Source organism: Cnephaeus nilssonii (assembly GCF_951640355.1).
Source record: "Cnephaeus nilssonii genome assembly, chromosome: 7".
NCBI classification, from domain to species: Eukaryota; Metazoa; Chordata; class Mammalia; order Chiroptera; family Vespertilionidae; genus Cnephaeus; species Cnephaeus nilssonii.
In genome coordinates, this window is record NC_137078.1 from 102,484,024 (window position 1) to 102,498,588 (window position 14,565).

Sequence of the window (14,565 nt, forward strand, 5' to 3'; positions counted from 1 at the left end):
GTCAGGTCCAGGGACAGAGCGTAGACGGTGGTGCAGGGGCCGGGGGAGGTGGGGTGAGTGTGACGGGGACAGAGGTCACTGGGGGGCAATGGAGGCGGTGGAGGCTTCGGCGCAGGACACGCGTGTGCTTTCTGGGTGGCAGGAGCTAAGGCTGTGAGGGCAGGGAAACGGGCAGCTTCCCAGCAACCCCCTCGGCCTGTAAACTGGGCCCGGATTTAGAGAAAACGCCGGTAACACGTAAAATCAAGACCGTACGAAGGCCCGGTGCCTCCTGGGATCGAGTCGCCGAGAGAACGATGGGCAGTGAGTGCACACAGAGCGGCTGCGACGGTCCCAGGACCGAGCACCCGAGACTCACGGGTCCTTGACCAGCGTCACCCACCGCAGTGACAGAAAGAAACCCGCAGGCACCCACGTGATGCAGGAGGAACACTCACACCTGCACGTGCTGTGTGAGTGAGTAAGGCGAGGTCACGCCCACCCCGTCTTCCACGAGGAGTGCCCCAACCCCTAGTGTACCCGCGTGGGGGAGACATCCTGTAGCAACACCTGAGCCACAGGGGGACGCCAGCCGGGGCCCCCAATTCAGAACCAGCCAGGGGACCCGCCATCTTTCTCCCCTGCCCCAGACACAAGTGCTCACACGTGCCTCCACGGGAGAACGGGACGGGCCACTGTGAGGCCAGCACACCGGAGCCAGAGCCCCCAGGAGAGCCGGGCACAGGCGCGCACTGCAGACCAGGCCTCGGCGTCCGCCCTGGGGCATGGCCCAGACACGGGGACAACCAGGAGGGTCCCGAGGGAGCGACGAGAGAGGAACGGGGCCCAGCGCGCTGACCGTCTGCAATGTCTGTAGGCAACCCTATAGGGACAAGAAAAGCCAGCACCCTCCATGTTCAGTGAGGCCCAGAGCTCGACACCAAGGAAGCCGACCACGCTGCGGGGCACGTGCCCACAGAGACGTGCCCACCCAAGTGCACACGCAGCCCCCGCGCGCCGTTTCTGAGATGCCCGGATCCAAACACGGCCCAGGTGCTACAGAGCCCGCCGGCTCTGCTGGGCACGCCAATGGCCCCGCAGTCCTGGTTCCCACAATCCCGCGTGTGAAACAGATACTGAGACGTTTCAACGTGAAATAACGTGATGTCTGGGGTTGGCTTTAAACAACATCCCAGTCTCCTCACAAAAGAGGGAAGGGTTAGACGTTGTCACCGCTGAGCTGGGCGCGGGTCATTAACCAGGCTCTGCCCGGTGCAGCGAGGAGTGACCTCCACGGCACGACGGGACACGACACTGTGTGTCCACGGGCACGTCACGAGGCCACTGCAGGGCGCCCCTCGCTGGTCCTGCCAGGGTGGGTGCAGGGCACGCAGGCCGCGAGCTGCGGAGTGACACCGGGACCGGGGTCGGCGAGGCCCTGCCCGCCGGCCCACAGCTCCCTGCGCCACGATTTCCTTGGAGGCTGAGCAGCCCGGCAGAGGCCCAGGCCCGTGGGCCCACGGCCAGCGCCTGCCACCCCTCCCCCAGCCCCCAGGGTCCCCTGCCTCCCTCCCACCTGCTTACACCAGCAGGACCCCAGACGCTGGGACCACGGGGACGGCAGCCGTGGGGGCTCCCTGCGGCCCAGCTCACCCTCAGCCTCCAGGGCTCACAGAGGGAAGCGAGAGGCCTCGTCACGGAGAGCCCAACCCGGCACAGCACACAACTCGGACGCCGACGTGTCCGAGGAAACACCACAACTGGCAGCACGAGGGGCGTCCAGCTCCGACGGGCAATGAGGTCGGCACGAACGACCCGAGGGGCCCCCAACACCAGTCGGCTGACAGCGGCCGCGGGGAAATCAAAGCGGCTCCCCGCCACGCTCCGGGACAGAGCAGAGCACGCCGCCCTCCTGAGCCCACGCCCCGCACACGCGCTCTGGCTGCGGGAGCATCAAGGTCCGGAAGTCGCCGGGCCGGCAGCAGCCGGGACCAGGCGGGCACTCGGGGCCCAGGAGCCAGGCCCACAGGTCAGGGCCCTCACTGCGCAGCTCCCGGCGCTGGGCTCGGGGGCCACTGCTCCTCGATGGTCCCACCGGTCAAGCCCCTTCGGGACCTCCGTGGCGGGCCTCCTGGCTCACCTCCCAGCCGGCCACGGCCTGGGCGGCGGCCCTCTGGGGAGGGCTCTCCCCCCTCCTCCAGCGCCTCGCCCGCCGCCTCGGGTAAGCAGCCGCCCACTCGCCGAGCCGCGTACGCGGAGGCAGCCCGCAGCTCACCTAGTTATCACAGTTTAAAGACCTTTGTAAACTGAGACAAAACCGACGAGGGTCAGGCAGGCTGGGCGACACTTCCTGGGCACGAGGATGTTAAAAAAAATCACAGTTTTGATAGTTCTGCAAAAAACTTAGCAAATTTACAACAAAACTGTCAAGTAATTAAGGCAAGGCACTTCACACATGAACTTAAACTGCTAATTAAAATCCCCTCGCTTAATTGACTACATTTGCATATCATTCAACTTGGGAGCATAATTTTTTTAATGGTTTGGGCAAATCAGTTGTAACCTCGGAGTGGGCAGCAGCAGGGAGGGCCAGGTGAGTCTGGGCGTCAGGGGCGTGACCCCAGGCAGGGGGTCCCCCACCCGGTGGGCCGGAGACCCCACTGTGGTGCAGTGTGATGACGGTACCTCCCTGCTGCCCAGCACGCCTGCCTCCACCCCGCCAGCGGGTCCCAGAACCACCTGGGACAGGCACCTTCCTCCTCCAGGGAGCGGGTCCCCAGCCTCCCGGGCGCGGCCTGCTGCCCGCCTGCCGTGGCTGCTCTGCGTGCAGGCCGAGCGCCAGCCCTGCCACTGGAGAGACCCACTCACCCTCCAGTGGCGACGGGTCAAAGTGCAGATGGCCACGCTGACCTTCCACCAACAAGCACTAGCCCAGCCCTCAGAAAGGGCCCCGCCAGTACCCGGGCCCAGGAGACCCGGGCTGCTCGGACCCGGCCCGACCATGCCAACGTTCCAGGCAGGGGCTTCCACGTGGTTCTCAGCACAGCACCCACCGCGCTGCCACCCACGGTCCAGGGAATTGGCATTTCCCCGCGGAGGGCCACACGCGCCCCAGCTCTGCACAGACGGAGACGGGGAAGCGAGGACCCACAGGTGGGGGAGGAGACGGCCTGGCACCAGCCCCCCCGTCACACAGGCCCGAGCTGCAAAACAGCGCCACGGGCTGGGATGGGGACAGCCAGCGCCACGGCGACGGCAAACAGGCTGGGCCCAGCAGGAGGAGCTGGCACGCTCCCCGGGGAGATGGTGGCGCCAGCCCCCGACTAGAGGTTCACCCAGGCACCGTGGTCGCGTGGGGGGTCCCTGGTGCCTGTCAGTGCCGGGGGGGGGGGGGGGGGCGCACCCATCCCAGGACATGGGCTGTACGGGACTGGGGCCGTTCCGGACCCAGGGTCACTGCACGTGAGGCGAGACCGGGCCTCAGCCTCCGGAAACGGGCTCCTTCCCCCAGCGAGCGGCTCAGAGTGCGTGGCCGGGGGAGGCCTGGGGGAGCCCCCGCCCAGCTGGGAAAAGTGGGGGACCAGAGACCATCGCTCCAGACCCCTCCCCAGACACCACGTCACACCCAGCGGCCGACAGCTCCTGCTGGGCAGAGGAAGAGCGATGAGGGCACGCGGACAACCCGCACCCGGTGAGGGTCCCCAACATGCGTGTCCCCCCCACTTGACTGCTTCTGGCACGTCAGCCCGGTTCCTTGGTGCCACCCACACACGGGGTCTCACCCTGGGGCTGGGGGTGCACAGCTCAGCTGCCATCGGTGACTCACCCCCTCACACGTGGGTTCAGACCAGCCGCACCTCGCCCACCCTCGGGGCAGAATGAGCCCGACCAGGTGCCCGCTGCGCCGCCCCTGCCTGTGCCCCGAGCGACCTCCCTCCGCTGCCGCCCTGCCCGCCGCCCCATTTCTCCGCAGCAAGCAGGAAGCCTACTTTCAACGGAAAATGTTCCTTTCCAAAGACCCAGCCAGCGTCCCGGGGGAAGCCGAGCCAGGGCGGGCACCTCGCAGGCTGGCCGGGCAGGGCCACGGCGGGGGCGCTGTCCCTCAGCGGGCAGCGGGCGGCAGGCGGGTGTCGGGTGCCCCGTCGGCGTGGCCCCGGGCTCCTCCAGGTGCCCCACACAGACAGACCTGAGCGAGCCACCTTCTCCAAAACTCAAACAGGGCAGGACAAGCCACCTGCCAAACACCCCCACTGCACCCCGAGAAAGGCTCTCCGCCCCGCCCCTCCCCTCTCCAGCCGTCGAGAGCAGAGCTGCTAACAGACCCCAACGACTTCATGCCTCCGTGAGCCCCTCGATGGGTATAACAGCGGGGCCCGGAACTAGGGGCCCAGCTGTGACCAAGCCCCCCACAGCCACAGCGCACCATCGGAGAACCAGACCACAGCGGGCTGGCGCCCAGTCACACCGCGGCTGCCTGAATGCCTATCGACGACTCCAAACTCGAGCAGTGACGGCCCCGTGAATCTTTAAGTCACACAGTAACACAGGGAAGACGCAAATGCCCCGCGTTCGGGCCAAGATGACCCCTCCCCTCAAAACGCCCACTCACGGGCCCTGGATGCCCAGCAAGGGGGCTCCCTCCGCCCAGCAGGGGCCCCATCCCTCCGGTTCGCACCACTTCCTTTAACATTCGTGCCAGAGTCTGGGCCCCTCATTTTAATTTTTCTGTTGTTGTTAATCCTCGCTGAGGGCGTTTTCCCACTGGTTTCTAGAGAGAGTGGGAGACGGAGGGAGAGACAGGAACATCGACGTGAGAGACAGGGGCTGGTTGCCTCGTGCCAGAGCCTGCCACGGAGGTAGGCGCCTCTGACCGGAATCAAACCCGGACCCTTCCGTGCTCACGCGGACGCTCTATCCACCGAGCCAAACCGGCCAGGGCTGGGCCCTTCATTCCAGCCAGTAAGCAGACACACGTGGGGGTGACGCCCAGCGCTGGGGGACCCCAGAACCTCACTTGGCCCCTCCTCGCCGGGGTCCCCGCAACGCCGCCTGAGAGACAGCCAGCCTGGCGCAGCCAACGGCCGCGGGGCCGGCCGCTCGGAGGGCAGGCTCCTGGAGAGCCCCGTCCTCCTTCCTCAGCGGCCCCACGCCTTGCCCACCCGGCCGCCAGGTGCTTCCTGAGCAGACGTCACCTGAACGAGCCCCACCGGGTCTTCCTGGGGCCCCGCCCCCCGAGTTCAGGCGGGAGGCTGGGGGGGCCGGGGCCACCCCGTTCCCACGAACAGCCGGCCAGACACACCCCCCACACGCTCCCGAGCAACGACTTCCTGTTCCTTCGGCGAGTCTGGCCCGCCCCCCGCGTCTGAGCCGGTTCATAAGCACAAGGCGTGCCCATCCACCATCTCACTGCCCGGCCGCCATCCCAACGTGCCGCCCGCCGCGGGCCTGGTGGCTGCCAGCAGGCGGGGAGGGCCTCAGGAAGGAGGGACGGGTCTCCTCCTCCAGCTCTCACTGATCTTAAGGAAATAATCCAGCCTCTGTATTTTGACTCAAAACAAAGAAACTTTTAAAAAACGTTTCAGTTGAGACTTGCATAATTCCTCCAGCGAGAAGCCCTCCCTCGCTTTCGCAATCCTTAGAAAGAGCCACATTATTGCTGCTTGTGTAACAGTCTCCGGCCGCAGTCGCCGCCGCCGCTGGCACGGACGCCTCCCGCGGACGCCCTGGTGCGGCCCGGAAGCGCCTGGTGGCTGGTGTGGAGCTGGGGTCACGCTTCCTCCCTGCCCGTCCCGTCCGCCTCAGCCGACCCCCCGCACCGACGGCACAGCCCACGCCGGCCAGGCAGCGCCCCTCCTCTCAACGCTCCGCTCCGGGCCCCAGGGCGGCAGGGACAGAGGTGAGGGCCGCTCAGTGACCTGCTGCCCCAGCGAGATGCCCACACCAGGGAAACCCCAGAAGGCAAGGGGCCCGGCCCAGCTCCAAGGGAGGTGCTGGACCCGGGAGATGGGCCATTCCTGGAGAACCACCCGGACGGGGCTGCTCGCGGCAGACAGACGGACACCGGACAGCCCCCTGCCCCTGCTCCACGGCCAATGACAGGGTGCAGGGCAGACCAGCCGCTGTTCCCGTTTGAGAAGACACCCCGCAGCCTTTACCCTAATGTCCAAACTGACGCACAGACCCATCCTTCTGCATGGGGGGGGGGGGGGGGCCAGGAGCCTCCCCTCAAAGCATCACCCGCGATGGCACCCCCACCTGCTCAGCCAACGGTCTGGAACCAGGAAATCACAGAACCCCACAAGAACAGCAAACCACGGGAACACGGGACAGTGGGCCCGCGAGATCTGCCAGCCCCGGCGGCCCTGGGGGGCTCCTGGAGGGGGCGCTGGCCGGAGCGGCTCCACCTGATGGGACCCCCTTCCCGTGGGAATTCTAGCTCAGAGGCCCACAGGCCCCACCGCACCCCCTGCCTCCACCTCAGAGCCGCAGTCACCCCCCAACAGGGATCCCGAGACGCCAGGCTGCTCAAGGCTGCCGGCCGCCCGGTCTCTGCCTGAGGGAGCGCCAGGGGAACGCGGTCACGGTGCAGGGAGAACAGCGTCCACTCGGACAGACCGTCCAGCCGTGGGCGCTCCCGCCACAACCCGTGGGCCAGTGGGCCGGCCGGCCGAACACGCGTCAGCCACACGCCAGGGCCACCCCGCAGGGAGGAGCCCTCCTGGAACTCGGTGTCGGACAGAGGGGCAGAGGGGCAGCACTTCCGAGGAGCCCGGCTGGGCCCCGGGGACGCACGCAGCGCACCGCCCTGGCGTCCCCCGAAGGGGCAGCACCGGGTCCCCAGCAGGAGGGGCAGCGGCTCGCCACACCCAAGCGCCAGCGTCTCCTCTACGACGGCACCTGCGCCGCTAAGACCAGCCCGACGTGGCCCAGACGCCACTGGACAAGCCCGGGGAGGCAGAGCCCCTGGGCCGAGCGGGGGGCCGAGCGGCGGGCCCTCAGCTCTGTGCCGTGTTCCCAGCAGCAAACGACACGTCTCCGCCCCGGGGACACCGACACCTCCACACCGAGGGGAATCAGCTGCCACTGCGTCCGACGTCCCGTGTGACACGTGAGGAAACTGAGGCTCCACAACGCGCTCAGGGTCACACGGCCAGCGAGGGCCCGTGCGGTTCCCACCCAGCTACGCGCTGTGGACGCCCCGGACAGCAGGCGGGGGCGACGGCCCAGGGCCCTCTCGCTGGGACCCGTTACAGCAGAGGCGTCACCGAGGAAGCCGCCAGCCTGCCCGCGATGCCGCCCTCGCAGGGTTTCCAGGTCCGGAGCTGGCACCCGCCCCACGCCCGGTGCCACCCGGGCAACCACAGGAACCACCAGCCCCCACGGCTAGGCCGCAGGCGAAGGGCGAGCGCAGGCGGCGGGGCCTGGAAACGCCAGGAAGGTCGCCAGCCCCTCCCACCGCCCATGGCACAGAAGCGCCGACTGGGTGTCCGTCTGGCAGACCTGGCGACACCTCGCCGCCAACACCCGGGACGCACTTGCTCCTCGCAGAACCCTCCGCCCCAGGGGAGCCCCGTCCCCCCCAGAGAGCCCCGTCTTTGTTGCCTCCTGTCCTCATCCTCGGCACGTCAGAAACATTACAACGAGCTACAAAGGAAGCGAAGGAATCAAAACGCGGCCTGTGCACGCCGGTCCGGCGGCGAGTGGGAGGAGCGAGCGGAGCTGGGCAGGCGCTGGGAGGGGTCCTCCCAGGCGGCTGCTTCCAGAGCAAACAGTCTGGGCAGCTGTGGGTCCCCCACCCTGAGGCCGAGACCCTCCCCTCACGTGGTGCCTCTGGCATGTAGGCACGGCTGTGCTGGGAAGATTTAAAGGGGACCACACACCCCAGGACTCCAACGGTGCCATCAGAGCCAAGGCAGCAGGGCAAGCGGGCAAGGCTGGCAGGAAGAGCCCAGAGGCGGGGTGAGGGGTGGTTGTGGGGGGCAGCAGGAGGGCAGGCAGGAGCCCCTGGGAGTGCAGCCGGCAGAGACGGGGGACAGACGGCCAGACCTCGGGCCCAGGCCACTGAGGACAGGGCTGGGCTGCCACTGAGGCCCGGAGGCCGACCGCTTGGGAAGTTCTTTTAGATCCGTCCACGCGGTTTCTGAGCGGCTGTGGGGAGGCCACTGAGGCAGAAGGGGCAGCGCTGACCATCTGCCGGGATGGCCAGAGTGGAAGTGTGCTCCGACCACTGGGCTGTGGCTCCTCTCCCCCAGCCGCGCCTTCCCTGAGCCTAAGGACGCCGCACGGGGTGCAGGGCCGGCCGCGGGCACCAGGCCGGCCGCGGCTGTGACAGAGGCAACCCCAGGACGGCAGGAGACCGCAAACACACACATGACCCAGATTCGGACACAAACACAGATGCAGACACGCCCTGCCAGACAACACCCTCTGCTGTCCACTCTGAAGGTGAGGGACCTGCCGTGGCCTCGCCCGCCCGCCCGCCCGCCCCAGGCGGCCAGAACCCACCCGTCCTGCACACGGGCCCCCTCAGGCCACGCTGGCTGTCCAGGGTGCAGCCACCCCAAACTGGAAAGGCTCCCAGTTCCAGGGAGGGCCCAGCATGCCTCCCAGAGCCAAGTCCGTCTCAAACGAAGGGCCCTGCGGCAGCCTTCCCACCAGCACCCCCGCTGCCCCATGGCAAACCCGCCGTCTGCAAACAGCCGCCACCTGGGCACTGGTCTGCAAGGGCAGAAACGCCGCTGCGCACGCGCGCGCGCGCGCACACACACACACAGGCGAGCACACGCACACGCACAGGCGAGCACACACACACACACAAGCGAGCACATGCACACACATACAGGCGAGCACACACACGCACAGGCAAGCACACGCACACAGGCGAGCACACGCACACACAGGCGAGCACACGCGCGCACACAGGCGAGCGCACACACACGCACACACAGGCGAGCGCACGCGCGCACACAGGCGAGCACACACACACGCACACACAGGCGAGCACACGCACAGGCGAGCACACACACACAAGCGAGCACATGCACACATATACAGGCGAGCACACACACACAGGCAAGCACACGCACACACAGGCGAGCACACGCGCACACACACACACACACACACACACGCACGCACGCACACATGCGGCGGCCCCCTCTAAGCACAGGCGACAGGCCCTCATTTTCCCCAGCCCCTCCTCCGCTCCCCAAGACTGACATTCCGCTGGAGGGGCGCCCAGAGAAAATCGGGCGGGAGCCTCTATTCACAGATTCAGAAAAAGAAGTTTGATGCAATAGCTGAATTAATTAGGCCTCCAAGAATAGCTGAGCCAGGGCAGCATTCTGTGCGCGGTTTAATAAGCCTGGAAATGTAAAAGCAAAGTTGCAGATTCGTGGGGAGGGGGCCGAGGCCGAGAGAAGCCGGTGAGGACCTCGGTGACTGCGTTCCGTGCCCAGCGGTCCCGGGAGGGGCCAGACCACCTATGTCCCCGGCCAGGCACACAACAGCGCCGGCCTGGCCTCCCTGCCCTCGGTGCCCTCCAGCGTTGGAGGCAGAGGGAGAGGGACGTGGGCGCCTCCCAAACAAACTGCAAGCCACAGGCCACTCGAGCTCCCGGCCCTGGGTGCCCGCTGCTGAGCCCGCACCCTCACACGGACTCGGGGTTCACTCCCTGGAAGGCCCAGGGAGACAGAGCTGGAGTCCCCAAGTCTCGGCCCCCTGCCAGGGCGCCAGGGCACGGGCTCTGTCTTTTAGCGTTTCCCGGGACTTCCAGGCGCGCACAGAGAGGCTCTGCCGGGCCAAGTCCCGTCTGCGGGGACTGCGGGCCGGCACCTCGGTCTGCGAGCCTGGGAACTACGTGGTGATGGCAGTGCCCTTTGCCCCCACCTGGTCTGGACACTTCCTGAGGTGCCCAGAGGAAGGCAGGCCTTGGCTACGGCTCCAGCCTGGGCCCAGCCCAGGTCTAACTTCCCAGGACTCTGGGCAGGAGCGTCCCGAGGCCTGAGGCCTGCCCTTCCCGGCCCTTCTGGGCAACTGCCGGGCCAGAGGGCTTCTCCACCCACCCGGCCGGGCCCTCCGTGCCAGGCCGGCTGGCTAGTCCTAGGGGTCAGGCAGGAGGGGGCCGGCCTCCCCGGCCACAGGACCCTCCCGGGGACTCCAAAGCTAACCTGACTCTCCTTCAAACAAAGCAAAACCCTGAGCCGTGGGGGAGGCCGCGCACAGGTCTCAGCCTGCAGAGACAGGGCCCCTGCCCGAGGAGGCCCCCACCCTCCCCCAGCCCCGCCCCTCCCGCTCCCTCCCCCGAGGCCGGTGGGGACACTCACCAGGGGCACCCTCCGCTTGTACTTGTTGCCGTAGTCGAACTTCTCCTTCACGTCGTCCAGGCAGCGGCCCAGGCGGGCCTGCTCCTCCTTGCCCGTGTAGTCCTGGCTCAGCAAGATGTAGGCCCGCCAGTTGGCGGAGTCGAAGCCCCAGTGGCAGGTCCGGTTCTCCAGGGCCTTGTGCGAGTGCACCACGAACTTGTGCGGCGGGTACATGAGGCGGCAGTCGAGGCACTGGATGCAGGCGGCGCTCGGGCTGCTGTAGAGCTCGGGCACCAGCAGCCCCTTGCACTTGCCGAAGCACTCGTGGTACACGCGCACGCTGCGCTCGCGCAGCTCCAGGCCCAGCGCCAGGCTGGCGGCCAGCTCCTTCTTGCAGGGCGGCGGGTAGGCGCCTCCGTAGAGCAGCGCGTTGCACAGGCGCTCCGCGTCCGTCTTGGTGATGAGCCCGCACGAGGGCGCCGAGAAGGGCAGGATGCCCATGACTTTGAGGATCTCCAGCTGGTCGGCCGTGCAGCGCGAGCAGTAGATGTGCAGCTCGTCGCACACCGAGTTGATCTGCTGCAGCGAGAAGTCACGCAGCACCGAGTTGAGGATCTGCGGCAGGCACAGGCGCTTCTCGCCGCCCACCACGAAGCACGAGATGGTCTCGCCCTCCAGGACGGTCTCGCAGCGCTCGGTGGAGCGGTCGGACGGCATGAAGAAGGGCCCGGGCAGCACGGGCGGCGGCGGCTGGATGGCGGGCAGGTGCAGCACGGGCGGCGGCTCGGCGGCGGCGGGGACCGGCGCGGCCACCGCGGCCGCGCCCGCTTCCTTGGCGCTCTCCTTCTTGTAGGCCTCCTGCGCCCAGCGCGCCGAGAAGGCTGCCGGGCCGCCCAGCGAGCTCATGGAGCTCAGGTGGAACTGCTCCAGCGTCTTCTGCAGCCCCGGGTGCGGCTGGAAGCCGCCGCGGCCGCCCGCCGCCGCCTCCATGGTGCGCTCCGACTCCACGGGCCGCTCCCGATCCCGTGCGCCGGGGCCCCCGCGGCCCCCGCCGCCGCCCCGCGCGCCCCGGCGGCGGCCCCGGCCCCGGCCCCGGCCACCCCCCGCCGCCGGCTCCCGGACGATCACGGCCGCGGCCTCGGCCTCGCCCGGGGGCGCGAAGGGGAAGGCGGGCGGGGCGAAGGGGTCCCGCCGCTGGAGCCCGCCGCCGCCCGGGCCCGGCGCCACATCCACGCGCCCCGCGCCGCGCCCGCCGCCTGGGCCCCCCGCGCGCCCCCCGCGCGCCCCCCGGGCCCTAGGCGCGGGGCATGCCCCTGCGCGCGCCGCCAACGCCAACGCCAACGCTCGCGGGCCCGGGGCACGCGGGGGGCGCGCGGGCAGGTGCCGGCGCCGCGAGGCGCGAATCGCCGCGGTGGCCGAGGCCGAGGGGCCCGGGAGGAGCGGGGGCGCGGGCGCGGGGCCCGCCGGGCCGTCCTCGCGCGGCGCGCCGCCGCCGCCCCGCTCCTCCCACCGCGCGGCGCCCGCCCGGCTCGTCCCGGCGGCGCTGGCCGGCCGCGTCGCGCCCGCCGCCGGCCGCCCCGGCCCGGCCCTGCCCGCGCCCACCCCGCCGCCCGCGCCGGCTCCGCGGCCCGCCCGTCCGCCCCCCGCGAGCGCGGCTTCCGGGGCGGCGGAGCGCCTGTGAGGCGGCCCTCAAAGCACGGCGACGGCGGCGGCGGCGGCGCGGGGATCGGCGTACATCCTCCCGGCGGCTCGCTCCGGCTCGGACTGAGCGCCCGGCGTTGAGCTCACGCCGCCGCCCCGCCCCGCGCCCCGCCCCGCGCCGCGCCGCCGCCCCGCCCCGCGCGCCGTCTGGGCCGCGCGTCCGCCTCAGCCGAGCGCCGGCCAGGAATGCGACCGCCCCACGGCCGGCTCTTCCAGGAACGCGCGCTCCCCCGCCCGCGCCGGGGCCGCTCGGCCGCGCTCGGGCCTGTCCGCCGGACACTCGGCCCCGTCCGCCTGGGACTCGGCCCTGCTCGGCCCCGCCCACCTGGGACTCGGACCCGCTCGGCTCGTGTAGGCCCCGCCCACCTGGGACTCGGCCCCGCTCGGCTCCTGTAGGCCCCGCCCACCTGGGACTCGGCCCCGCTCGGCTCCTGTAGGCTCCGCCCACCTGGGACTCGGCCCAGCTCGGCTCCGCTTGGCCCCGCCCTCCGGAAGGCCGCTCGGCGGGGGCGGCGGCGGCGCCGGGGGCCCCCTTTCCGGCCGAGGCCGCTTCCTGCGCGGCTGGGAGGGCTCCGGTCCCGCCGCCGACGCCGGGGCCCAGAAACCCACTTGCGGCCCCGCCACAACCGCAAACCAGCGGGGAAGCGGGCGGGACGGGACCGCGCCGCGACCCCTTCCATGACGGGGTTGCAACACCGCACAACCCAGCTCCCCACTCACGACGGGGACGCCGCGAACACGGCCCGGGGTCCCCCACACGACGGGACCCCACGCAGTGGGACCCAAGGTCCGACCTAGGACAAGGACGCCACGGAACAATCAGGGTCACTAACACGTTAGGGTAGAAACACCCCGAGACCCCAGGCAGGAGACAGGCATCATTCAACACGTCCCAGGACCCCCCCCTCTGGCCAGTGCCGCATACACCCCCATCCCCAGGGATGTACCCGAGCAGCACCCACCACCTCCTGACCCTGCACCCTGGTCGCCCCCACGGCCAGCAGGACCGCTAGCCAGCAGCTTGGGCTCCCAGCTGCCCCCGCGCAGGACAGCGGGCTCCAGGGGCAGGGGCTGTGCCTGGGATGGATGGCCCTGCACCCAGGGGGCTGTGCCCCGTGCTGGCCAGGCTGCGGCCAGGGCCAGGCCTAGGGTGGGTCCTCGGGAATGGGGACCCTGCGTGCCCCTTACCCTGCAGCCTCCCAGGCCAGAGAGCCACATCTGCAGTCCCCCCGATGTGGCCCGTCCCCCACACTGGCTGTGTCCTGGGGCAGACAAAGCACCTGATGGCAGAGGAGTAGGGACGGGAACTTGGACAGGTGGGCGGGGTGGCCCCCAGAGGAGGCCTGGGGGTGGGGACTTGAAGTCTGGAGCAGTCCTGGCTGTTTTCAACCTGAGGGAGGATGGTGGCACCTTTTTCTCCACACCAGTGAGGGCACCCACACCAGCCTGGGCGTTGAGGGGCCTGGGCGTTGAGGGCCTGGGCGTTGAGGGGCCTGGGACCACACCCACTTCAGCTTGGGTGGCCTTCAGCGTGTCACCTACTGCTCCTACCTCCCCAGTGGAGGCTGGCACTGGCCCCAAACCAGTGCTGCTGGGGGCAGCGCCTGCCCAGGGCGCTGGCCGGGCATCTCTGCAGACCTTGAGGTGCAGGCAGGTTTCTGGAGAGGCAGGTAGCTCGGGTGGGCGGGCAGGTGACCACACACCTTCCTGGCTGCAGACCCAGGCAAGGCGCCCGGGGAGGAGCTGGGGTCTGAGGTTCAGGGTTTAGGGCTCCATGTTTGAAAACCAGACTGCTCCCCACCGTGGACGTGAGCCCCTCCCCACCCCCCCCGACCCCCCCGACAAACCTGTGCCCTGGGGATGATCCATCCTGTCCTCACTCCCATGACTTCTCTGGGTGCGGATATGAGATTAGGAAAGGGGCATTTAAAACCCAAGAGGCCAGGCCGGCGGGGCTCAGCGGTTGAGCATCGACCTAAGAACCAGGAGGTCACGGTTCCATTCCCGGTCAGGGCACATGCCCGGGTTGCGGGCTCAATCCCTGGGGAGGGGGTGCGGGGGGGCCATGCAGGAGGCAACCTATCAGTGATGTTTCTCTCCCATCGATGTTTCTATCTCTCTATCCCTCTCCCTTTCTCTCTCCCTAAAAAATAAAATCATAACAGTAAATAAAAGCCAAAGAAAAGGAAGGGACTTTTCAGAAATCACTCTCTTGGCCCAGAAACACTCGTATTGCACCTGAGAGCGTCAGTCCCTTCCCCGTGGACTGGAACCCTGGACAGCGGGCAACCGGTACCTGCAAGAGGGTGTCTGCATAGACTGTGCCATAGCGCCTGGCAGGAGGGTTCCTCCTGCTCTGTGGGCCTGGGCACTACCCCCCCCGCAGCGGGCCGTGCTGGCTCCTGCTGCCCTTCCCTCCGCGCCCCCCGCCTTTGCCGGGCTCCGGGAAGGGGCCGCAGGGAGAGCCGGCCGAGGGCCAGCACCGTCCCACAGCCGCAGGATCCAGAGTGAAGCCAGCGGGGGTGTGAGGGGTGCTGGGGGCGGGTGTGAAGGGCCCTGAGATGCAGGGTGGGGGGTGGGG

At 69.0% G+C, this 14,565-nt stretch overlaps 1 protein-coding gene across 1 annotated transcript in view; it reads right to left on the reverse strand.

Annotated features, from left to right (window-relative positions):
* Positions 1–11,387, reverse strand: part of SKI (SKI proto-oncogene) — a 51,761-nt gene extending 40,374 nt beyond the window's left edge. Inside the window, exon 1 of the mRNA XM_079776541.1 lies at positions 10,305–11,387. Within this exon, the coding sequence (XP_079632667.1) occupies positions 10,305–11,273 (969 nt within the window). The 5' untranslated portion in view covers positions 11,274–11,387. The remainder of the gene's footprint in view (positions 1–10,304) is intronic.
* Positions 11,388–14,565: the final 3,178 nt, after the last annotated feature.